Source organism: Phacochoerus africanus, chromosome 5, assembly GCF_016906955.1.
Source record: "Phacochoerus africanus isolate WHEZ1 chromosome 5, ROS_Pafr_v1, whole genome shotgun sequence".
NCBI classification, from domain to species: Eukaryota; Metazoa; Chordata; class Mammalia; order Artiodactyla; family Suidae; genus Phacochoerus; species Phacochoerus africanus.
In genome coordinates, this window is record NC_062548.1 from 4,487,154 (window position 1) to 4,513,811 (window position 26,658).

General features: G+C 46.8%; 1 protein-coding gene across 2 annotated transcripts in view; it reads left to right on the forward strand.

The window, feature by feature from the left end:
* Positions 1–13,659: 13,659 nt before the first annotated feature.
* The window catches only part of SDK1 (sidekick cell adhesion molecule 1), a 518,297-nt gene continuing 505,298 nt past the window's right edge, over positions 13,660–26,658 (forward strand). For both annotated transcript variants that reach the window (XM_047779450.1, XM_047779449.1), the window contains exon 1: positions 13,660–13,815. In XM_047779450.1, the coding sequence (XP_047635406.1) occupies positions 13,772–13,815 (44 nt within the window). In that variant the 5' untranslated portion in view covers positions 13,660–13,771. The remainder of the gene's footprint in view (positions 13,816–26,658) is intronic.

Below are 26,658 nucleotides of genomic sequence, written 5' to 3' on the forward strand. Positions count from 1 at the left end.
AAGCAAAGTCATCGTAACTCTTTAGAGGTCAGTCATTTCCTAATAGGTTTATACGGAGAGAGATCATTTTGTCTGATTTTATTTGTACTTGCTTTTCTGTTTTAACTTTAAAAATTGGTGTTTAGTAACATGGAAAATACCTTTTTTTTGGCCACTACAGTGCGTTCCAGTTTGTTCTTAGCAGCGCTTAGAAGGTTAGAGTCAGATGTAGTCAGTTGTTCCCCGGTTTTGTTTTTGTTTTCCATCTTGCCTGAATGATGTGAGTTTTCAACCGGCTACATAATCGTGGTTTTTCTATAGTGTTGGTCTTTATGGAATTTGGCTTCTAGGAAATTACTCGTATTCATTTTAGACCTCACGTTACCCTACCCATTGAATGCTCCTTGCATGGGGTATTTGGCTCTGGCCCTGACTCTCTTCACTGCTTTTGTATTAACACATTACCTGCAGAAGGCTTCCTCTTGGGTAAGGGGCATATTTGTGTGTATATTTTAGGCGTTTTGAAACAGAAACTCGACCCACTCCCCCGATCATAAAACTTGTTGACACTAATGTTGCTGGGTAATCATGGAGTTAGTTGTGTTTGTATCCACTTGCGGTTGGCATTCAATCAGCAGGGCAGCGGGAAGACTGCCTGGTGGTGGAATTAATGAGGAGCAGAGCTGTTTGATCTTGGCTCCGCCACTTACTTCCTGTGTGGTCTTGCATGAGGTTCCTGAAGGCTTCCTCAGTTTTTTCAGCCATCTAATGGGCATTAAAAACTAGATGACCTATTCGATGGGGTTGTGGGAACCCCCGAGATGTCCTTGATGAAGACGTGTCTTCCTTCGTGTGCCGTGAGCGCTCCGTAGTTGTTGGGGGCAGGAGGCTGGGGGGCCGCACAAGCGCTGAGCTTGTCGACGCCTCCCTCTGACCGGGAGGGAAGACACACGAGCCGAGTGAAATGGCCATGGGAGACCCGAACCCTCTGCCGCACACGGGCCGTCTCACTGGCCGAGAGCCGAGGCGAACACGGCGCAAAGCGCCAGCGGCCGGTGGCGGAGACGCCCTCCTCGCTCTCAAGCGACTGAGGAAGCAGCGAATCTCTGTCTGAGACAGTGGGCAGGTACCTGCCTCAAGGGCGTAGGGTGAAATTTATAAAGAGTGAAATTCCCAGATATTGATGATGCAGCTCAGTGGTTTCTGACAAATGGAGGTGCTTCTGCCACCTCCCCCCTCAGCCTGGAGACGGAACATTGCTGTCACTCCATCCGCCGTCTTCGTGTCCATTGCAGGCGATCTGCCTTCCTCTGGGCAACCGTTTTCTGGTTTCTTTTCCCGCAGGTAGTTCTGCCTGTGCCTGAATTCCATATTAAGTGGCGTTTTTGGTCTGACTCTTCAGCCAGCGTCATGTCTGCGAGACTCCGCCATGAGGTTGCGTTTGTCGGTTGGTTCGTTTTTACTTAGGTGCCTCTGTGGTTCTCACTTGAGGATGTTACAGTTAATGCCCCTGGGACTCTTCATGTGAAATTATTTGTCTCGACGTTTGCTGTCTTATCTCTTGAAGAAATATCTAGGTCTGGCATTTCTGGGTCCTTGAGTAGGTATTAAGTTTTGTAAGAAATTGCACAGTTCCCACTGTGGGGCACTGGGTTAAGAACCCAACATGATGTCATGCGGATGCGGGTTCGATCCCTGGCCTCACTTGGTAAGTTCAGGGTACAGCGTTGCTGAGAGCTGCCACCTAGGTCCCAGATGTGGCTCAGATCTGGTGAAGGCTGTGGCTGTGGCTGGCAGCTATTGCTCCGTTTCAATCCGACCCCTAGCCTGGGAACGTCTGTGTGCCACAGATGTGGCCATAAAAAAGAACAAGAAAGAAACTAAAAAAGAAATTGCTGAACCTTTTTCTCAGGTGGCTGTGCCATATTTATTCTCTCAGCGGTAATGGAGAAGGACGGCAGCGGTTGCAGCTCGTCTTTGCCCCCCTTTGGTGCTGTCTGTCTCAGTTCTTCCGTTGTAAAGGGCGGGTGCTTTCCTGAGTGCTCCTTAGCTGTTTGTATTTCCTCCTCTGCGAAGGGCATATTCAAGCCTCTGGCTGTTTTTACCTATGTTTCTTTTGTCTTGTCATTGCATACGAGGCATTCTTTATAGCATCTGACTCTTTTCAAGGTGCATATATCCAAATATTTTCTCCCAGTTTGTGGCTTTCGTATTCATTATTGTAACAGGGCATTTGCCTTAATTACATGTCTCAGTTTTGAGGGGGATGTTGAGCCACGTGCCCCTGCACCGCCGGCTCAGCGTCCCCCAGGGGTGTACCTTGCAAAGTTATTGTTCGCGTTGCAACCAGGACCTCGAGGTTGATGGAGTCAAGACACGGAACGTCTACCTCACTGAAAGCGTCTTTGCCGTTGCCCTGCACTGCCAGTCCCTGACTCTTGCAACCACTGATCTGTCCTCCCTTTCTGTAATTTTGTCATTTCAGGAATGTGGTATGGGAGGAATCATACTGTATGTGACCTTTAGGGATTGGAAGTTTTTCACTCAGCAAAAAATCCTCTGGAGATTCATCCGGGTTATTGTGTGTATTAGTCCGTCCGTAGCGTGTGCCCTGGTTTGGAGATGCTCCAGTTTGTATAGCCCTTCTCTTTTTGAAGACCATCTGGATTGTATTCAGCTTTTGGCTGTTATGACTAAAGCTGCTGTTAACATCTTGTACAGGTTTTTGTGTGAATATGTCACGTCTTTGGAATAAATACCCAAGCGTGCAATTACTGGATTATGGTAGTTCTATGTTTCATGTTATCAGAAATGCCAAACTGTCTTCCGGCGTGGCTGGCATCCTTTACACATCCACAGCCGTGTATGAGGGAGCCAGGCTTTCTTTTTTAAGATCATCCGCATTTCGCGTGGTCCCTGTTTTTTTGATGTAGCCATTCTGATGGATGTGCACTGGCAGCGCCCTGTGGGGTTTTTTTTTTCCCCCCTAGGGCCACAGCCACGGCATATGGAGGTTCCCAGGCTAGGGGTCGAATTGGAGCTGTAGCCGCCGGCCTACACCACAGCCACAGCAACACGGGATCCGAGCCGCATCTGCAACCTACACCACAGCTCACGGCAATGCTGGAGCCTTAACCCACTGAGCGAGGCCAGGGATCGAACCCGCAACCTCATGGTTCCTAGTCGGATTCATTAACCACTGCGCCGCAACAGGAACTCCGCCCTGTGGTTCTAATTAGCATTTCCCAAGAGCTGTGGGTGCTGAATGTCGTCCGTCACAGCCTGGGCGCCCGCTACAGAGATCCTTGGCGGTGAAATGTTTGTTCCTATCTTTTGCCCATTTTCTAGTTGGATTGTTGGTTTTATACTGTTGATTTTTGAGGGTTTTTAAAAACTGCACCTTGAAGACTAGTCCTTTTTCACATACATGGTTTGGACATATTTTCTCCTAATCTGTGCGTGTCTTTCATCCTCTGCAGAGGGACTTTTAGAGACCCAAAGTTTTAAATTTTCATACGGTTCATGTGTCAGGTTTTTTCTTTTATGGATTGTGCTTTGGGTGTCAGGTCTGAGTCACTGCCTAGCTCTAGAGTTTAAAGATTTTTGTCCTGCTTTTTCCTAAGAGGTTTCTAGTGTTACCCCTAAATTCATGGTCGGGTTTGACTTAGTTTTTCTGACCACGTGAAGATTAGGACATGGTTCATTTTTTTTTTTTTTTTTTTTTTTGGTCTTCAAGATGTTCAGTTGCTCCATTGCCACTTGGTTAAAGGTCCCCATTTCAATTCTTCCCTTGAATTTATTCCTCACTTTGGTTAAAAACCAGCTGGCTCTGCATGGTTGGGCCTTTTTCTGGGTCCTCCTGCCACTCCGAGAGCACAGCAGGCTCACCCCCACCAAGCCCTTGTGCTTGCTTTTCCTGCTGCCTGGAATACTCTCCCTTCCTGAGCGTGGGGCCGGCCCCTCCCCCACATGGTCCTGGTCCTCGCCCACCGTCACCTTCTCCAAGAACCGTCCTTATCCTCCTGGTGTGAGATCGCCTCTTCCAGCCGATTGTCTTGCCTCTCATTTCGTTCTGTAGCATTTATTATTATCTTATTCATAGGCGGTTTTCTTACTATTCCATATATGTGTTCCTGAAAAATTTCGTATTCTGTAAAATCAGACGCTAATAGAACAGAACCTGAAAGGAGAATAGTATTGGGGCAGATCACACAAAACCCATGGAACTTTGCAGTCAGGACACTAATGGAAAATAACACTCCTGGCAACTTTCTTTATTGATCTGCTGTTTGGATTAAGAGGAAAAAGCCTCCTGAGTCTGTTTATCTGCACTTGCAGCTTCTCTGAATCGTGTGATGTAGTGGGAAGTGAAATGGTGCTTGAAGCCCCTAAAGCAGCCACTCTGTGCACTAAACTCAGGCGGGAACTTCTTTAATTTTAGGGGAGTTTCATTTATTGTTGTTGTTGCTAATTTGTTTCCTTATGGTTTTAAGGTTTACTCTTTAATAAATGAAAACAATTACCTGTGATCACACTCCACATTGCAACTCACCTTTTTGAAACTACCGTTCATTTGGTTTGGGTGCAATATCAAGAATATTCACAGTTACCCGAAAATGCTATGACTGTGCTCCCTTTTCCCACGACACGTCTCTGGGAAGCTGGAATTTTGCATATCCTTCGTAGTTGCAAAAAGATTAAATGCAAGAGCATATGCGAGATGCTTGTTGTCTTTTATTAAGTCAGACGTTGAAGAAAGGCATTGAAGAAATTTGGAAAAAATGTAAAACATGGCCACTCTTTTCAATAATTTCTTTGGTTTGATATAGTTATTTTTCATAAATATTTTTGTTTTGACTTATAACTTTAATGTTACTCATTTAAGTGCATTAATAAATGCGCCTAAAGTTCTCAGTTTTACTCTCTAATCTGATGTAGAAAGGTATAACTCACATAAATAAGAATTTCGAGGTTATCAAGAATTGTTTGGTAGGTTGTGAAAAGGTCCTGAGACCACAAAGGCTGAGAACCAATAGAGAAGTTGGTTTCATTATTACGTTGATTAGGGGATGCGAGCAGGGGAGGGTGAGTTACCCAAGCTTACAGTGCTGGCTCAGGGTTGAGCTGGGATTTGAACCCAGGAAATCTGGCTCCTGGGCCCTTACTCTAAGCTGCTAGGATATACAAGGAGGATTTCTTTTTGAAAACCCTTTAGTTTGTGACTTTCCTGAAATCCATTGGACTTATCTGTTTGAATTCAGATATCCATAAGACGTTCTTCTCCCACGTAATTTTCTTGGTCTAAAAGTGAACCTTCTGGCAGTACGCATGTGACAGAAATGCACCAGTCAGTATTAATCAAGGAAAGAGAAATCTCATCTGAGTGTCTCTTCTTGGGGTTTTTGACCTTTGATTTAATCGGAGTTGCGTTTTCAGGATTATTAGAAAGACTATTTGAAAGAAATATTGTACCATATTCAAGAGAAATGTTGGTTATTCCTGATAACTTTCCTCTTACTTTTGGTTGGTCGTGCTTTTTTTTACTACAAACCATAGAAATGACAATTTAGAGAAACTTCCCTTTGAAATAAAATATTGGAGAGCTGGAAGCTTATTTCAGTTTGGAGAAATGGGGGATTGCTTTTATCCACGGCCTCTTATTATTAATTTACATGCTGCAATAGATTAGTACCGTCCAGAATCAAACCGGTGCATAAATACAGCCATTTATGTTTCTGTCATCAGCGTCACTGTAAATTAATCTCACTGACGGCTCGAATGGCTTCTTAGGGAAGGTACTGGAGAGATAGTTTACCCCATGAGTGGCCTTAAATATGCTATTCATTCGCATCGATTTTGGAGAAAACAGAGGTAATCAGTTTCACTTCCCCCTGACTGAAGGCATCTGCAAGCCGTCTCCAGTACTGTTTCATGGAAATCTTAGGGAATCCTTCCTGCTTTCCTGTGTACACACTCACAGGCCCAAACACCAAGAGAACACTGTAGACGAACCACTCGGTAAAAATCCCACCCTTTCTAGGAGTTCCCGTCATGGCTCAGGGGTTAACAAGTCCGACTAGGAACCATGAGGCTGCGGGTTCGATCCTTGGCCTCACTCCGTGGGTTAAGGATCTGGCGTGGCCGTGAGCTGTGGTGTAGGTGGCAGATGCGGCTCGGATCCCGCTCTGCTGTGGCTGTGGTGTAGGCCGGCGGCTACAGCTCTGATTAGACCCCTAGCCTGGGAACCTCCATATGCGACAGGTTCGGCCCTAGAAAAGGCAAAAAACAAAACAAAACAGAAAAAAATCCCAGATTCTGGTGACTTCCAGGAGGTGGGACAACAGACCCTTGGGAGAGGGGTGGAGAGCCAGTCCTTTCCTTCCTCTTGTGGGGTGCTCAGGCGTCCCGGCCCCTGGCTCCCCAAACTGTCTCTAACCAAGCTTAGCGGTCGCTGCCGCCCCCTCCAGACCATTCCCTGTCCTCAGAGGCCTCTCCAGGGTGCCAGGACCGTCCTGTGACACTGCCCACTGCCGGCCGTTCAGGGCTAGGCCCAGGCACAAACATGCAGACAAACTGGCTTGTAAAAGTTCCCTGCTTAGCTGGAATGGAGGAGGCACGTTCTTCTAAAAACAGGAAGGGACGGTTCTTTCATGAGCCTTCAAAAGCCGTCGGAAGCCACTGTGAGTAGCTGAAGCAGCGAGAAGAGGTGCCCTGAGCCCTGGCCTTTCTGTAAGGCCTTGCAGCCTCGGCCCCGTGAAGCATGACCCTGTCAGGTTGCTCTGGGGTCCTGGGCACGGGTGCCCCTTCCGCTTCTGCTCTGACCCTGAACTCCATGGAGGGCCCGCTCAGGCAGTGGCCTCCCACCTCTGTGCCCTCACAGCCCGAACTGCCCTTGGCTTGCGGACTAGCCTCTTGCTCCCTGGGCCCTGACGCCTCAGGGCAGCCAGGAGACTCTCAGCACATGCGTGAGCAATGAGGAAGTGCCGTTGTAACGGGGCCTGGCCTTCCTCTCCCGTGCGAAGCGCTGCGGGAACTGGGAGCGGCGGGCATCTGGCTGTGTTGGTCAGAGGAGCTGCAGTGCACAGTGACAACCCGAACCTGCCTTCGAGGTGAGCTTCCAGACCTGCCCGTAGGAAGAGCTCGAGCGAGAGTGACAGTATGAGACTACCCTATTCCTGTGTGTTGTGGTCATCGTAATAGCTTCGTTTTATTATGTTCGAAATCAGATCTCTATATGTCTGTTCCCTTGTAGTTACTGTTCACCTTGAAATTGCTGACACCTGCTTTACAAGGAAGTAGTAGAAATATGTAAAGTGACACACAGAGAAGTTGGCTAATTTTTTTAGCCACAGAACGTGGTGGGACAGCCTACTGTATTTGAAAATCTATCACTGGAAAATATTTATAAATTTCTTTCTCTCTCTCTTTTTTTTTTTTCGGCCCCGCCTGGGGCATACAGAATTTCCCGGGTTAGGGATCCAGCCGGTGCCCCAGCAGGGACTCGGGCCACTGCAGGCACAAGGCCGGATTCTTAACCCCCTGTGCCACCAGGAAGCTCCTAGGAATATTTCTGCTGAGTTAGACTGAAGCCTGAGAATCAGCTGGGATGATGAGGACCTCCGTCTCTTGCTCCTCCGTCCGTCTCCTCCTCCTCGCTTCCTTCTTCATTTCAGCCTAACCAGCAAAGGTTTACCTAGGTGGTCACAGGAAGTGCAGACCGAACCAGCTTGTCCTGAAGCACATAGAGGACTCTGTCCTAGGACAGTTCTCTTACAGGGTCGTCCGTCAGCATTTCAGTACTGTGCCCTTTCCCCATTTGCGTATTGGACTGTCGCTGAGCGTGTCGAATCATGTGTTTTAATTTTACCCCGGAAATACATTCAGAATGCACGACAGGTGTTTTGAAAAGATTAATACTGCTCTTAGGAAGGAGGCACACCGTACTGCGAGATCCAGTGCCTGGCTTCAGCAGGTGTACGGACGACCCCCCGGCAGTGGAAACGGGAACAACCGTATTTACCAGCGAAGCATCTTTGACCCGTATTTCGCAGAGTCGTCATTCACAAAAGGCACATTGTGCCCTGCGCTTTAGTTTCTCGCTGGGCTTTGAAAGAGACGACTTGGCGTCCGTGGGAAATTCGTAGGCTCGGGGCACGAACACGTGTGATTTTGATGTAAAAGAAGTTTTGAAAGGAAGATGAGTGGTTTAAACCGAAAGGCTCTGCTTTCTTGCAGAGCTCAGTCCTAGAGGGTCCTGCTCCGGGTCGGCTCCCCCCGCGCCGCGGCGCCGAGTCCTTCCCGCTGGACCCTCACCCCATCCGCGGCGCTGATCACGGCGGCTCAACGCAGGGCCTGTCAGCAGCACGCCTGGGGCTCCCCTGCTCCGGGCTCCCCGGGGTTGTGGTGCGCGGCCGTGGGGACGGGGAAGTCGATTATTGTGACGTCTTTACTCGTGAGCACTTGTTAAATGGGGGAGCAGCTCAGGAGGGTTGAGCGCCGCCCCAGCAGCATCCCTGGGAACTGCTTGAGGTCCGACCTGCTCGGCGCCCAACAGCTGCTTCCCAGCTCCTGCCCCGAAGGAGGATGTGGTCATGGGTCCTCCAAGTTCCCCTGGGGGCAGATAACTAAATCCCAGGGCCAGGTCACCCTGCCTCGTGGTGGCAAAGCCTGGAACCACCCGACGAGGTCCTGCTTCAGAAATCCTTGTCCTCTGCTTCCCCATGGAAATGACTTTTACGGTGGCACATGGGTCGTGGTTCCTTTCTAGATGAGCAGATTATCTTTATACTGGACAGGTAAAGTTCAGTCCATTTCCCTTATATCTGAAAACCTTAAAAGTCCATTCAGGGAAGTGACTTCTGCCTCATAAAATTAAGATGTTGTCTTGAGAGAACACGAAGTCCTTTCCTCTCCTTCGGATGGACCTTACGTCTCTGTTATCCAGACGGACGAGACGCCCTCTTTTCCTAAGTGACTTATGTTCTCTTTAAAAGCGTGTGAAAGTATTTCCGTTTTTCTTAGTAATTGCTTTCGGGTCCTCTCACGTTCCTTGTGAGAATTCAGACGCACACACGCCCCTCCGCGAGCGTCATGGACTTTTCTCCGGGTCAGTCTGATAATCTTACCTCGCAGGCAACGCCAGCGTTTTTGTCTTTATGGATCTTGCCAGACCCTTTTCTATTCCATTTGAGGATTATAAAGATCACATGCCTCTGTAGGGTCTGTGCAGACCTGAATGCTAATCCTCCTGACTCTCGCTTTCTCTCCCCAGAGCTTTTACCTTTTGTTACCTTTAAGCCCTTTTAATGGCATGATCTGCTCTGTGTATTTCACTGGTGAAAAGCGCTGGACTGGAGAGATGACTCTGTTATTCTGCACGTCGGCTCCTCTGTGTTCATGTACTTGTGGTAATAATTTTCACTTAGACGCCTCGGATTCCAGGACAGCGACCTAGTGGCCTCCCTTGTTCCTGCCGTCAGCACTGGCATCTGTCTAACCAGCGTCACACAGTCATTTGGGTCACAGAGTATTTGCTTGACAGCTGTATGAAGCTATTCTTTATGAAAAACCTTGTCCCGCTGTATAGCACAGTACCCAACATAATTCGTACATGGTATAGGCATGTGTAGTGAACTATGAATTCGATGAAAAATTGAATTATTATGGTATTATTTACATTCGCATCATCATATATTAAATCAATGATGCTCTGTCAATTGTGAAAACCAAATTCCAATTCTCGAGCATCTCTCTTGAAGCTGTTTTCTTTCCGAAAGACGTATTTTTAGATGACTGATTTTTATAGGATGCTGGCACCGCACGAAGGCATTTCTTTTTCTGTTGTTGAATGTGGTGCAAAGGACAGGGCATCATTAAAACCTGTGGCTCAGTCAGTCCCGTGGCATCAAGGCTTTATCCTTAGTGATTCAGCTTTATTAGACAGTTTGGGTCATGAGAGTGGGTGATTTTCGCTGAAGTACACACATCCCAACAAGGGCAATTGGACGCATAATTGACAGTCAAAACCTAGGAGTTCACTTGAAATGTACCTTGGGGCAGGTGGTGTGTGGCAGAAGCAGGTAGAACTTCTGGAATAAGACAAGGGCTGACTCCTCCTGCCTTTCAGTTACAAAGTTTGGTCACAGCACCTAACACTTTGCTGGTCCTATTCCTGCGCCAGACTTAGAGTATAACTTCTGCTGGGACAGCAGCTGTCTTACTGTCATTGTATTCCCAGTGCTGATTGCAGAATCAGTGTGTGTGTGTGTCGACCAGAAAGTCGTGCAAGTCAGAGATCTAAGAACTCGTGGGCGGTCTCTAGTGGCTCGGCAGGTTAAGCACCAGGCCTTGCCGCTTCTGTGACTTGGGTCACTGCTGTGATGTGGGCTCTGGCCCAGGAACTTGTGCAGGCTGTGGTCACAGCCCAAGGGAAAAATAAGAAAGAAAGGATGCTTCTTGACCCCTCTTTCTCCTTCAGCCCCGTATTCAGCCCATCATTTCAGCTCTTTTGTCACCTGAATACTGTTTCAGAGCTTCCATTCTCTCCAGAGCAGCCCCCCAATCACCGCTGCTACCTTCACCCACCCCAGCATCCCCTTGCAGAGTGTTCGCCTGGGTTTCTGCCGTGACCTCCTAACTGGACTGCCCCCGCTCCTCTGGCCCCGCTTGAGGCCTTCACGTTGCCGCCAGAATGAGCGTTTAACTCCGTAGCCCTTCCGAGGCTCTCTGCCGTCCTTCTACACTAACGGCTAATGATCATCGTCTTTGCGCTGACAGCGCTTTGGACCAAGGCCTGTAGATAGAGTGGTCGTAGAACTTACCATGCACACGAGGACACTTGGGAATGTGAGGCGGCCACCCCGGAAACTCACCCCGGAGGGTATGGAAAGATGCCTGCTTCCCTTGCTTTCAGTGCAGCCCCGTGCCGTCCGGGCCTTGCTCGTCAGCTTCCACTCACTCTCTCGCAACCTACAGGACTGCTGCTCTTCCGTCTTTTGCGGCTCCCATGGTGCTCGTGATGTTTGCGGCCCCCGCGGGGCTTTGGCTCATGGACTGTCTGGACATTTGAGCCCCACTAATCTTTTAGCTCTTGACTCCTGCATGGCCTCTCTCTGACTAGGGTAACTCTCCTTATTATAGCCTCCTGCTACCCTCGAAGATGCAATTTAACATTTATTTACTTGGATAAATACTAGTAAGAGATTGGTAACCTATTACCAGTACACCAGTTACAGAATACAGTGCTCAGCACAATGGCAAAATACACTCTCTATATTTAAATTCAGTATATTCAGAACAGAACAAACCAACTGTATGTACCACAGTTGAATGTAAAAAATTGTCACAGTTTTAGCACTCTATGCTATTTGATGCTGAATTTGTTGAAAAATGCAGTAATTTAAAAGTCCGGTTTAGTAATTTTAATTTATCAAAAATTTGAAATTAAGATACGGTTTTTTTGTTTTTGTTTTTTTCTTTTTAGGGCCACACACCCGCAGCATATGGAGGTTCCCGGGCTAGGGGCTGAATCAGAGCTGCAGCCGCCGGCCACAGCCACAGTCACAGCAATGCCAGATCTGAGCCACGTCTGCCACCTATGCCACAGCGAGGCCAGGGATCGAACCTACATCCGGAGAGATCCTAGTTGGGTTCGTTAACCGCTGAGCCATGAAGGGAACTCCCGATATGAATTCTTGAGAAGACATTCCCTCTCTTGAGAAATCTGTGACATTTCGAGTCATAATGTATAGAGTAGCTGGGTTCTGGAACAGTGTATCTGGTGTGTAAGCCATGACTTTACTGCTTATTGTCTGGGCGGCCTTGAGCAAGTTAGTTTCCTTGTGCCTCTCTCTGCCCACCTGTGAAATGAGCGTACTCCGGGTGGCTGTTCCGTCGGGCGTTTGTCAGCGGTGAGGACCGCATTCTGTGTAACGCACTTAGTCTCGAGCACAGTCGATTCTCAGCGAGCCCTGGCTCTGGCTTGGTGCGGGTTGCTGTGGCTGTACTTGCTTGTTCCGTGAGTGTTTGTTTGGTATCCACGTCCTTCATGGCCTTGGGCTGGGCGTTCGGAGGTGGCGAAGACCGGGCCCCAGGGGCGTACCAGGCGTGAGTCAAGGTCTGCTGGGCTGTGTGGGCGGGAGGACCTGGGTGGCTTGAAGGGTGGAGACGGCTTAGCTTGCGGGGCCGCCGGGGAGGAGGTGGGAAAGCAGGTCCTTGAGGTAGGAAAGGGCTTATCCTGGTTGAAGAGTTAGAGCAGAGGGTGCCACGGAGCGTGTGCCCGAGCAGAGAGGGCAGGCGGCCTGAAGGAGGGACACGAAGCAGAGTGCGCAGGTGTGCCTGGGGCTTTATTAGAAAAATGAAACGTCGTCCGCTTCTGCTCATGGCACTGATGAAGCAGCAGAAACCCACGTGCCCGGCTCAGGGCCCGGCGGAGGATTAGTGAGGGAGCTAGACCCGGGAGGAAATCTCCTGTGTTCACCGATTTAAAAAGTAAGTCACCAGAGCAGCATAGGGAAGTGGCACCCCTCAGACAGGGAATGCTCTTCTCCGAGTCTTTGCAAAGCCAGCGCCCCGGCGTGACTGTACGCAGAAGCAGACCGTGCCCTCCCTGCACTGCCCTGCCACCCGCACCGTCGCTGTCCCGCTGACGGAGCTCTGACTCCACTGACAGCTGCTCCTGGTTGTGACCTTTAGGAACGTTTGAGTGGAAGCGTGTGCTGTAACCTTTTTCCTGTGCGGCTTCTTTCTCGGCACAGACGTCTGCGAGGCCGACTGGTGGCGATGTGTGTTGTGTGTCAGTCGTTGCTTTGTCCCCGTTGCTGGGTGGCATTCTCTGTATGAGTGTGCGCAGGTGTCTGGTGGGAGAGCCCCCTGAAAGCCACTGAAAGAAACAGTGCATGTGCGTCATGAAAGCTGACTTGCGGAGTTCCCGTCACAGCTCAGAGGTAACAGACCTGACTTGCCTCCATGAAGACACGGGTTTGATCCCTGGCCTTGCACTGTGGGTTAAGGATCCAGTGTTGCCATGAGCTGTGGGGTAAGTCGCAGACGTGGCTTGGATCCCATTTGGCTATGGCTTTGGTGTAGGCTGGCAACTACAGCTCTGATTTGACCCCCAGCCTGGGAACCTCCATGTGCTGTGGGGTGTGGCCCTAAAAAAAAGCAAAAAAAAAAAGCAAACAAAGAGAAAGCTAAATTGCAATTCATGTCATGTATGTGTGTGTCAGTCTTGCTTACTGTCGTTCCTTTTTATTTAACCAGGTAAAGGTCAGGCGAGGAAGTTTCCGTTTCAGAGCAGAGGCGTATACCCTTGGCTGTTGCTTTGAGAAGGTAACGCCTGCTCGAAACCAAGGCCGCATCAGCCGAAACTGCCCAGTTTGCAATAAACAACATTAATCCTAAATGGAAATGACTCGAATGAACTTGTCGGGTGCTTTCGGACGGTCCTGTCACACCGCCTTCAGCTTTTTGAAGTATTACCCAGGGTAGTGCAGGTTTCTAGGGGTCAAGGATAATTTGCTGTTTAATTGGGCCACATAGCCATCATTTCCACTTTTTAAAATTAGGTCTGTTTAAATAAGTGATGGATGCTTTGAATGCATGCCATTCGCATGTGCGCTTCATTTCAATTTGTTTCCTTTCTCTCTCTCTCTCTTTTTTTTTCTTTACTATTTCAGATGATGTTGTGCCGTATTTTAAAACAGAGCCGGGCCTACCCCAGATTCACCTGGAAGGGAACCGCCTCGTCCTCACCTGCCTTGCCGAAGGGAGCTGGCCTTTGGAGGTCAAGTGGATGCGCGGCGACAGGGAGCTCACCACCTACACCAGCGAATATAAGTAATTGCTCGCTTGAGAATAAGATTCCGTTTCGGGTTGATGTGTTTAGAATAGTTGCCTTATTGGCTATAATAGCACAACGGGGCAAAATGTTGGATGGAATTCGTAATGCATTAAGGATTAAAGGAATGGATTTGAACGTGTAATCAGAATGCGATTTACTGTTCTGATACAGGTTGTAGTTATACTTAGGAAGTCTGTCATTATATTTATAAAAGCAAGCCCCTTAGTGAAATTACCAGACCAAAAAAAAAAAAAAGGCAGTGACAAAATAATGCGAAAAGCAGCTTTTGCATGAGAAATGTACTTTCTTGAGGCAGCAGCTCCACCCACGAGTACTGCGTGTGGTTCTGGCCTAACGAGCATAAATGATTAAACAGAGTTCATTAGGACAGTAGCTTCTGGAGCTCTGATTAGTCAACAGAAAACTTCCCTGGCTGCCTTTCAGCGTTGGGCCGGGAAGAGGTGGAACTGTGGGAGGACGGGCACGAGCGCGGCGTCTGCCCTCAGCAGCAGAAACAAGTATGGAACACCGGGCACGTGCTGGGCCTTGGGGACAGAGTGCATTCCATGCTGGGACTGAGATGGGGGAAGCTGGAGGTCAGGTTCCTTCCGAGACGGGGGCTTCACCCAGGAAGCGTCAGGACCAGCCTGTGAGCCTCCGAGCCCCGCCTTGCAGCGCTTGAGGTCTTTCTAATTTTGCTTTTTTCTTTTTTTCACTTGCTTTTTTGGGCCGCGCCTGCGGCCTAGGGAAGTTGCCAGGCCGGGGTCAGGCCTTTCCAGCGTTGGATCTTTTTATTGGCGGTGAGGATCATGCTGGATGCTGTGGCTCCGAGTGGGGTGGAGAATTAGAGAGGCCCCGTAGCCCGCACAGATCAGCAGCCCCGGGCTCTGATTTACATCATGGAAGAAAGAGGACTGGCTGTCTGGAGCTGCTTTAACCTGAGGAACGAGTTTCTCAGCCTGCGGGTAGCCCGCCCCCCACGCTCTTTACCTCAGGAGCTATAATACGCTCCTCAGGGCACCACATTCAGCCTGCCGGGACACAGTGTGCATGTTCAAAAAAGCCGTTTAAAAAGTACGTGTGGATATGCACACAGCATATATTTCTTAACCGATTGCTAGTATTTAACTCTTGTACGATTTCATAGAAAAGTCTGCTTTTCAGTCCCTCCTGAACGGGCAGCAGGCCTGGCCAGCCGGGTCTGCGGCTCACACAGAAGCAGGCGCTGGGCAGTGCTGCCCTTGGGTGCTCCAGCTCCCAGCACTCCCTGGCCCCGACCTGGTAGTGCCCGACTCGCTTTGCCCGGTTGCGTTGTCCGCCTGCCTGTGTAGACGGTCCTCGTCTGTCGTTAGGCCTGTGCTGACAGAGTGTCAGCGGATGCGGGAGCCCTTGATCCCAGCAGCTCAGAGCACATTCAAGCCAAACGGACCTCGGCTTGAATCTCAGCTCACTACCAATTCGCGTTAGCAGGCAAGCCACCTCTTAGCCCCACCTTTGATACCTGCAAAATGGGGGCGATTGTACCTCGTTGGTGGAGTGTGAGCATTAAAATGCTCTAATGCAGAAAAACTGCACGAGCAAGCGTATTAAGTTCTAGGCAGCATTATATTTTATTGTAATATGACATGCAGCTTGGTTGTTAGAAGGATATAAGAAAGCCAAAAGCTGATCTTAGAAGTGAGAGCTGGGAGTTCCCATCGTGGCGCAGTGGTTAACAAATCCGACTAGGAACCATGAGGTTGCAGGTTCGATCCCTGGCCTTGCCCCGGGGGTTAAGGATCTGGCATTGCCGGGAGCTGTGGTGTAGGTTGCAGATGCGGCTCGGATCCCGCATTGCTGTGGCTGTGACGTAGGCCAGCGGCTGCAGCTCTGATTAAACCTCTAGCCTGGGAACCTCCATATGCCGAGGGAAGCGACCCTCGAAAAGGCAAATAGACCAAAACAAACAAACAAACAACAAAAAAAGAGCCGTTCTGAGCAGTGGGCTGTGAGGAGAAGACTTGAGTTCAAATACTTGTATTCTGTCTGATTAAGGTTTGCAGATACCACTAGGTTAAGCGGAATGGTGTTCATTACCCCTAGAAAACGACTTTGTAAGCATAGCAAAGTGTCTTTGTTCCATTGTGTGGATATGAAATATACAAATGAAATAAAAAAAAAATACTTCTCTTCAACTTCTCTGTTTGACTTTGGACAAGTGAATCGAACCAGTTTGCTCTTACGTGTCCCTTCTGTAAAACGGGTATCACAAAAAACCCACCTTCAAGGATTCTCGTAAAAACTCCGTGACACAACGTTTCGTATGCCCTTGGGCAGAAATAAAGCAGGTCTCAAAAGAACGCATATTGTCCTTCCCCACACAAAGTAAGGATTTTGGCGATGAACTGAGAGGGTGGCCTTCTAACTGGTGCACCTGGTCTGGGAACGTGGCCCTGGGATTGTTTTTCAGCTCTCCAGCTTCCACACGCATGTCTTCCGAAACTGAGCTCCTGGAAAACACGCCTTTGTGTCGCCACCGGCCCTTCTCTATCTGTACCCGCCTCGTGTTGTTTCTTCCACTTCACAAGGGATGGGCACACATTTGCCAGGTTAAGTCTGCCGTGGCGCCATCTGTTCGGCGCGCGGGACAGGCACCATTGAAAATACTGAGCGTGCAGGGGTCTCCTTTACACAGCCCATAAAGAGCTGCTTGCCTTGACTCCATGTGCGCTTCTTTTAAGGGCAGAGTGTGACCCTAGAAATGCGAGCTTTTGACCCCTCTCGGGGTTGCCTCCATTCAGGTGTGTTGAGCAGGTGGGCCCCAAGAGCTCTTCCAAACGTCTGTCAACAGCCGTACGTACCTTTGTCATTCTCCAGCCGTCATCCAAGTCCGTATTGTGCCTCTAGGAGCATTTCTGAGAACAAAGCAGAGAAGCATCTACAAGCAATCCCCCCAGCGAGGCCGGGAGTTTCATCCATCCGGGCTGCAGACTTAGCGTTCCAGGGCTCAGACCCACTTACGCTTCCTGGAATTAGAACATTCAGATTTGTTCGAAATAAAAAACCAGTTGAGAAGTACTCTTCTCGGAAGCGCCGTTGTCTCCATTTCACCTACCCTCCAAGGCCGGTCTGAAGGAGGGGGTGGGTGGAAAAGTCTGTTCATTTTCCTCAGATCAGTGTTCCCTCTTGATGCAGAAGGAACACGCATTGTAGGAGAGTTAGTGCTTGATATTTTCTCGTTCATTCGGAAGACACTTCCATTAACTTTGCAAAAAGATATTATTTGACATTCTAAATCCATATCCATTGTTATTACCTCATTGTGTTTTGCTTGCTGGTCTGCATCAGCTTCTTCTCGACTAGTTTTTTTTTTTCCCTTGTGTACTTGTTAGAGTTAAATTAACTGTCTGCAAATATGTGGTCAATACCACCTTCTCTTTTGGTGGTTAATTTCTATCTGACTCTGTTCATTCTAATAGTAAATAACTTTCCATTCAGTAAAATGTAAAATAATTAGAAAAAACCAACCGCCTTCACTCAAGAGACATACCTCTTTTCTAAGTTTTTAATGGTTAGTAATTATTTTTCAAAATGTGTAATGCATCTGTTGTTTTAACTGTGTATTCTGAATCATGGCAACAACATGCAATCCAGAAGAAAATTTTTTAAGCACTTAGAATCTTTTGGTCAAAGGAAATTTTTACTAAATTCCCATTTATTGGTATATTTATATTTCAGAGAAATATGTGGGATAGTTAGTAAATAAGTAACTTTCAGGCATCGAAATGTGTTACATTGGAATGAAATTCTGTGGGGTAAATCAATTTGATACTCAAATTTAAAGAGTAGAAAGAAATGGTGTGAAAGCTGTGTCAAAGAAAGAAGTAGGTAATGTGGATATCAAAAGTGTCTTATCAGATTCCATTGGATACATTTAAAACAGTGAGGTGAGAGTTTTCTGTTAAAATGCCAAAACATGCACTATGCCATTATTGTATCTGCGTACGCTCGTGTATGTTAGAGCAGTTGTGGTGTCAACTTAAAAACATGCAAGGAGGTTAAGCTCCTTTTGCGGTGATCTTTGCACGAGCACATTTTCCTGTTTACAGACCCTAGATGGTCCTCCAGAAGACAGAGCCTTGTTGGTTGTATTGAAGCAGGATTGAGGAGGTGGTGCATTGTCTGTCGACCATTAAAATAAGGTGGCTACTTCAGCACCATTTCAATAGAAATTGGGTTATTCTGAAGCAGGAACAATTTGGGTTAAATGTGCTAAATTATATTCTGTTCACTGAGGGCTTCAGACACTGAGATGGGTTATCAAGGATCCACTGTATTTTGTCATCATTTTTTCCAAGATATAAAACCTGTCTAAAAACCTGACACTATTTTTTCAAATTACTGTTTCATCTGCTTCCTTCCAATAAGTACCTTCAGCTGTCATATGCTAACCTTCACGAGACTGCTGCAAGTTTCAAATTGAAAAATATGGATACTTTAGGAAAATGGTAGGTCTCTCCTACCTGAAGTGGGGTCCCTCTTTCTCCTCCTCTCCACCCTTTGGTGTCAGTTATAAGAATGCTAAAGCTCAAAAAAGCAAAGACTATAAATTCGCCTTTTCCATCTTTGAGTGAAAATAGCATCTTCTTTGCTGCTTGTGTTACACACTGCACAATGAACGCTGGTGAGTTTCAGATGTTGCAGGGTTCATTTTGATGCTTACATCCATGTTTAGGCACAGGTGGCTACACGGGGGAAATGACCGTTGTTCAGTGAGGAGAGCTGTGTGTCACAGGCACATTTGTATCTGGGTTTTGTTTTCCCCAGCAAATATTTACTCCAAATTATTTTCTACTTGAGGATAAAAAAATATCTTGAATTATATTCAACGTATATAGCCAGGAACTTCCAAGCCAAGAATTATGCTAGGCACGGTACACAAGATTAAAACGGGAGGAATAATCAGATGCTCTAAACTACTGAAAATCTTAGCGTCTCCTTATGTGATCTGTCTCTGTGGTTCCATTTCCGCTGCAGTATAAACAGGAGAAATTTGATGGATGTTTATTCTTCTTATTTCAATAAACCATAGGAATGGTTAAGGGAAAAGTTACTTTTTCTTACATCTTATAAAGGCTGAAAAATTCCACGATATCAATAAAATTTATTAAATACCTGGGAATAACCTTTATAAGCATGAGAAGAACATACATGACGTAGAAAACCCCACTGAGAGGTAGAAAGGAGAATTCTAGACAGGAAATCTAAACAACGCTAATCCCGGACAACGTCTGTGAAACAGTTGTTTTCAAGGTGTGGACATGAGGCCGCGGAAGGCGTGGCGCCCGAGAGATGGAAAAGCAGGACCTCCAGCCCCGTGGCCGCCCGGCTCACAGCTCAGAGAGGATTTCCAGGCTGAGAGGGAGAGCGCTGGTGAAACCCGGAGGCATCCCGGGTCCGAGAGAGCTGGGGGCTCAGAGAGGTCAAGGCGGAGCGCTAGGGAGCCGAGAGCACGCTCCGGACGTCTTCAGAGGAGCCTGAGCACGGAGCAGCTCGCTCATCAGCACGTTCTCACGGGAGGAGCTTGCCCACGGCCGGGGAAGGAAGGGCCCAAGCAGTGGCAGCCTGATGCCCCTGGCTCACTCAGGGCTCGGTCAAGTGGCTGCTCAGCCTCGTACTTCATGGCCTTACTGGATAACGTGTACACAAGCATCCTGGGTCTCTAGCAGGGAATTACTAACCCTGGACCAAACGCAGCTCCGGTCCTGCCTAAGAAATCTTAAAAGCAAGACCAGAAAGGATCAGACTGTTTCCGAGTACCTTTGCAATGTCGGAGAACAAAGCTCAGGAATATTTATTGGGAAACAACAATGTCTAGTACCAAACGGGGTAAAATTCGCAGTGTCTGGAATCCAGTCAGAGATTGTCAGGTGTATAAAGAGACAGGAAGTTATGACCCATAATGAGCGAGTCAATCAGTTGCAACCAAAGCGAAGCTGACACAGATGTTAGAATGAGCAGACAGAGACACTGAAACATTGCCACTGTATCCCCTGTGATCAAAGTTCCCGAGAGACTTGAAAGGTATTAAAAGGCAGAAATCCAACTTCCAAGGGGGAAACCCGAATGTCTGAGATGAACACACAGTGAATGACTCTCAGCAAGCTCAGCACCGCAGAAGAAATTAGTAAAGATACAGCAGTAGACCTTATTGAAAGTGAAAGGCAAATGGAAAAAAACAAAGGAATCAAACACAACGAAAAGACAGGACAACCTCACATGGCCTATTGCACGTGTATTTGGAATCCCGAAGGAGGCAGAGGTGGACTTACTAGCCAGTGCAATAAGGAATAAATAAAATAAAAGGCATCCAGACTGTAAGCGGAGATGTAGAAGTGTCTTTTATGGAAGGCGACATGATTGTCTACGTAGAAGATGTGATATTGAAAAAAAGCTGCAAGTCTAGTGTGTGTTTAGTGACATTATAGGATACATGAGGAACATGCAAAAATCAATTCTATTTCTGTACACTGGGAAAGAATACAATTATGTATGTAAATTATATGCAATTCATTTATATGTATTTTATATATGCTTTATATAACTGTATGTACACATAATTTTAATAGCTTAAAAAGATCTTAGAAATTGCTCAAGGGATTTGTAAGATTTTGACGCTAGGAACTGCGAAACGTTGCCTAAGGGAGACAGAGTAAGACCTAAGCAGATGGACAGATGCTCTGTGTTCGGGTGTCTGCAAATTCAGTATCACCGCCACATCCGACTTTCCCAGATTGAACCTTTGGTGTGTCCTTTAGGCTTAAGCCCCTGAGGCAAAGCACCTGTCGTGCTTTATCACGAAGCTTTTGGGTGGGACTCCTCTACATGTTTTTTTGTTTTGTTTTAATCTGCTGAGTCCACGACTCCTCAAGAAGAAAGACCTGTTTTTGAAAACCCTTTTAGTTTTATTATTCTTATTTTTATGGCTGCCTCATGGCATATGGAAGTTCCCAGGACAGGGACTGAATCCCAGCCACAGCTGTGACCTGTGCTGCAGCTGCAGCAATGACAGGTCCTTTAACCCACTGCACTGGGCCAGGGAGCAAACCTCTGCCTCTGCAGTTCCCTGAGCCGCTGCAGTTGGATTCTGCACCACAGCCGGAATCCCCGGGAACCCTTTGGAGCTTTGCTGTTGTTGTTTTGTTTGTTTTGTTTTGGGACTTGCCCATTGAATGCGGAAGTTCCTGGGCTGGGGATCGAACCCTAGCCACAGCAGTGACGACGCTGGACCCTTAATCCTCTGAGCCGCTGGGAACTTCAGGGAACCCTTTTCTTCAGTGAAACATAGCCAGTTGGTTTCTTCATGAACCCACCACACTGAGCCTGGCTCCCGTCCACACCTGCACCTTGCCGCTTAAGGCGCAGTTTCCCGAACCCCGTTTTCAGTCATGCTTTTCTGCTGCCTCGCTCTCCATTGGTCCTGGCCTCTCTGCACTGCCCAGCTCATAGCAACGGCAGGTTATGTTTTGGCTCTGATGAGCTGGTCCTGCCCATTTGGGCTAAAAGCAGTAGAATGCTTTCTAGGCCCAGCTGCTGAAGGCTCGGGGTAGCTTTTCTGCTTTCCTAGGGCTCCGGATGTGAAAGGTTGGAACAGTGGGGTCAGGCTCTCCACCGGATGTTGGCCTTTCTTCCATAATCACACAGTCAGAGTTGGGAGCCCTGGCATTAGCAAGCGGATTTCCCATTCCGAAGGCGTCCCGTCCTCTTGTCCGTCTGCTCATGAGGAAGGGGGAATGAGCCGTGGCAGGTGAAAGCAGGTGGGCTGTTGTTATCTCATGCCTCATCCGAGGGTAAGACTCTGACCTGCAGGGCTTACGGGCCATGCGTCTGCGCGGCGTGCCTGATCTTGATCTCTCATGTTGACGTGGCGTGTCCCAGGGCTTGTATCCCTGCCGCAGAGGGGCGTATTATTTGTATGTATTTCGGATTTTAATGCACTGCCATTTCAACTCCATGTGGTCGTCGCAGATAGAACTGTTTCTAGAGGATTTCTGAAGCAGAATTAGCACTGAGCTTTGAGAAATCTTGTTTGGATTTTGAGAATGAATTCTGCTTGGTTCATTTGTCTGGGGGTCCTTGTGGAATCTTAAGGGCGTCAGCCAGAATGACCACACGAGTCTGGCACATGATTGCCGGCAAATGCTTCCAAACGAGACAAGTTTGCTTTTGAGTTCATGTCTCTAATTTGCTTACGCCAATATCGTAACATGTAACGGGTTGTCTGGGTAGGCATCGTTTCGACCGTGGAAGCTAACGTGGCCCCATACTTTAACTCTTGGTGTGATGCTCCTGGCCTTTTTTTTTTATATATATAAATGTCTTTAGAGAACCGGGCAATACTAAGAATTGTCAACAGAGATGGAATGAGGATTTTTCAGCTCCCCCGAATCCATTTCTTCTGAAACTCCTTTCTCCCTGACTTGAGAGAGCATCTTCTCCTAAGGCCGGATCTGATGGACTAGTTCCCGTCCTGAGTCTGTTTCGCCCATTGTGACTTGCCTTTTCTGCCTCCACTTTGATAATAGAAGGTAGGAATGGGTGAAGAATGAATGAACCCAAAACACTGTTCAGAGGAAGTCACATAAACCACAGTCCTGGAAGAAGATGCTTCGCAACACATCAGGGTTAACGCCGGATATTTTGGGTTGGTTTTTATAAATGTGGGTCAAGGTTAAATGCGGTTGTTCGTGGCGTGCAGATCCCCACACCCACTGATCCCTGGGGGGCTTGTGGTCTCCAGTTTCTATTCCCAGACAACTGTGACAGGTCCCATGGGTGCCTAGCCCATCCCCAGCGGGGACCTGTATATTGCTGCTTTCAACTTAATACACGTTTTTTAAGTAAATGAAATACAGATGAGAGAACTTTTGTGAACATTTATGTTCCTTTCAGCTAACTTCCATCTTTATCATGCTGTTTACTTTAACTTCATACCGATTAACTCTTTTGAAAGAATTCAGCACATAACCCTCGACTGGCTCAGTGTGTAGGACCTAGTAGTGAGCTGGACCCATCTTCAAATTTTTGTGTCCATCTCTTTCTCAGCCAGTTTCAGACTGGCTTTTTTTTTTTTTTTTTTTTCCTTCACTGTTTGCTTGAGGAAAAAGCCAGCTATGGACTCATTCCACTTTTGATTGTTGCTTTGTTTTTAAATTTTATACAGGAAATTTATAAAAATAAAATTGAAAATAAATTATTTATAATCTTGTTTCCATAAAAAAAAAAGTAGTGCCAAGAAGGATTAGGTATTTTAGTTTCGTATTAGTTTTTTTTCTTTATTCTTTTTTCACGTTAAAGGTAAGGAAGGGCTTCGGGCCAAGATATGCAAGTGTGTTGTAGAACTCAGTTTATTTTCATGCGCAATAGGTATTTTCATACCTGTGTAAAAAATTAAAATTGTGGGGAATAGTCTTACCTGGAGTGGCATAAAATGAATGTGGACCCCACCCCCCAAAAGAAAAAAAAAACCTTGTACCTAATTTTAATGAGTATTAAAATTTCTTGTTATGGATTTTGTCCCCCAGGGAGAAGTACGGGTTTTCTCCTCTGTCCTGAAGATGTGATTTCGTCATTCTGAACCAGGATAGGGCTGTGTAGTCCTGTATCTTAGAGCATCTAACTTGTTGGGAAGAACCGCTCAACAGTAACTGTTCTAAAACAGAGTATTTTGTCAGAAATTTTCTAAAATTTTAGTGGTTCATGTCAAGAGTACTCCTTTTAACAGGGCAGTTAGTCTCAGTTTAGAGGGTGACTCTTTAGCACGTAATGATTCTTGGTGGTTAACCAGGAAGCCCTGATTTTTAAAAAACAGATGATTCAGTGAGGCATTAATCAGTTTTTTTCTGTGACCATGGCAAGTACCTAGTAACTTAAGGTGTTATCAACCAAAATTATTTTGCATCGTTTTGGGGAATTCTAGGACAAGCCACACAAACCTTCTCTCATTGAAACAAAAAAGGAAGTTGTCGCCTGGACCCTGGGTCGCTTTTGTGGTCATCGGGCTGGCTGGATGCTGGGCAGGACCCGAGTGCGGCAAGCCTGCCAGAGCCAAACCACCCCAAGAGCCAGTCCCCTAAGGGTCCTGATAGACCCTGGTTGCCGCTGCTTGAGCCACGGCCCTGAGCAGCATTGGTCACTTGCACTGTTCCCCTGACCAGGGTTCCCCCGCCCCTGCTTTTGGACAGATTCCGACCTGTGCATCCCAGCCCCACATCTGCAAGTCCAGGGTACGTGTGTCCAGTGATGGTGGGGCGTCTCACGCCTGTGGCCTGTCAACACGGGGTCTGCCTCCACCAGGACTCGTAGCGGGTTAGTCTCCTAAGCCAGGGGCCTGGTGCAGAGCCTGGGCAGAAAGGGAGGCCAGAGGTCCGCTCCAGGCAGGGCTCGTCAAGCAGGTGTTCACAGACTGAAATGGACTTACAGCTGCTTCCCAGGGAAGTTGTAGGGTTGTTCTTTTGGCCCATTCCACGTGACAGTTCAGAACTCAGTTATTCTCCTACAGAGCAGAAATGACTTCTCGTTTTTTTAATCATTTATTTATATACATATATATATTTTTTTCTGCTGTACAGCATGGTGACCCAGTTATACTTACATGTATACATTCTTTTTTCTCACATTACATATTCTATCATAAGTGACTAGACAGAATTCCCAGTGCTACACAGCAGGATGCTAATCCATCCCAAGGGCACCATTCTGCCTCTGTTTACAGTTGTCAAGACAGTGTGGTACTTAGGTTGTTTCCATGTCTTGGCTGTTGAAAATAGGGCTGCAATGAACAGTGGAGTACACGTGTCTTTTCGAGCCATGCCTGTTAACAGAGGAGTGGATCAAGAAGAAGTGGTACATATACACAATGGAATATCACTCAGCCATTAAAAGGAACAAAATACTGGCATTTTTAGCAACATGGGTGGACCTAGAAATTATCCTGCTAAGTGAAGTCAGTCAGGCAATGAGACACCAACATCAAATGCTATCACTGACATGTGCCACCTGAAAAAAGGACAGAATGAACTTCTTTGCAAAACAGAACATTGGGACCTATTCAAACTGACAAGCTTTTGCACAGCAAAGGAAACCAAAAAGAAAACAAAAAGACAACTTACAGAATGGGAGAAAATAGTTTCAAATGATGCAACTGACAAGGGCCTAACCTCTAAAATATACAAACAGCTTATACAACTCAACAGCAAAAAAGCCAACAACCCAATTGAATGGAATTTTTTTTTATTTTGATTTTTTTTCGTTATAGCTAGTTTACAGTGCTCTGTCAATTTTCTACTGTACAGCGTGGTGACCCAGTTACACATACAAGTATACATTCTTTTTTCTCACATGATCATGCTCCATCATAAGTGACCAGACATAGTTCCCAGTGCTACACAGCAGGATCTCATTGCCTATCCATTCCAGAGGCAATAGTTTGCATCTGTTAACCCCAAGTTCCCAATCCATCCCACTCCCTCCCCCTTGGCAACCACAAGTCTATTCTCCAAGTCCATGAGTTTCTTTTCTGTGGAAAGGTTCATTTGTGCCATATATCAGATTCCAGATATAAGTGATATCATATGGTATTTGTCTTTCTGACTTACTTCACTCCGTATGAGAGTCTCTGGCTCCAGCCATGTTGCTGCAAATGCATTATTTTCTTCTTTTTTATGGCTGAGTAGTATTCCATTGTGTATATATACCACTTCTTCCAAATCCAGTCATCTGTCGATGGACATTTAGGTTGTTTCCATGTCTTGGCTATTGTGAGTAGTGCTGCAATGAACATGCAGGCGCATGTGTCTTTTTCAAGGAAAGTTTTGTCTGGATATGTGTCCAAGAGTGGGGTTGCTGGGTCATATGGAAGTTCTATGTATAGATTTCTAAGGTACCTCCATACTGTTCTCCATAGTGGTTGTACCAATTTACATTCCCACCGACAGTGCAGGAGGGTTCCATTTTCTCCACACCCCCTCCAGCATTTGTTATTTGTGGACTTCTTAATGATGGCCATTCTGACTGGTGTGAGCTGGTATCTCGTGGTAGTTTTGATTTGCAGAGAAATGGACTTTTAAACCCTTGGTTTTCTTGTGATTTTGTGTTAGATTTTCTTTGATTTGCGCTTCTTGATAATGAACTAGCCCCGGAAAACGTTCTGTTAGTCTAGTATATTCTGCTTTGACACAGCAAATACAAACATTCCCTGCTGTGCTTATTTGAAATGGGAGCAGGCATTTTCTATATTTTAGTGGCATATGGTGCTAAGATTTTATCATACTTTCTTATAAAGAGCCAGGAAACTTTCTCTGCTTAAAAACGTGTGTTTATAAACAATAGGTTTGCAGTGAATATTCCCATCTGTTGGATGCGCATAATTTGTGTAGGGCTCCCTGTAATAGGTGGATTACTTTGCAAGTTTTTGGTATCTTTTTTTCCCTGGTGAGACATTAGACTAAAGAGACGATACAAAACAGCATATGCCTAATATTCAGTTTTGTGTCTGTTTCTCCTTTACTGTTTGAAGGCAGTGCCGTTTTTGTTCCTTAGTACATAGGATTGCTGTAGAAATTCAGAAGAAAATCCATTCAGGAAACTGCAAAAAAGGAGAAGTGGATTGGATAACAATCATATAAATACGGTTGTGTTGCAGTGATGAAACTGTTCTTAGGGTTTTTCAGACATGCACTCCAATAACTTGTGTCCTTCTTTCTTTTCCCAAACGTTTTCGTGACTTTGTTTTAACCTGATCTCAGAAGCTCCCCCTTATTCTAATCACAGTATGTAATAATCAAAACGGCTGATCCTTC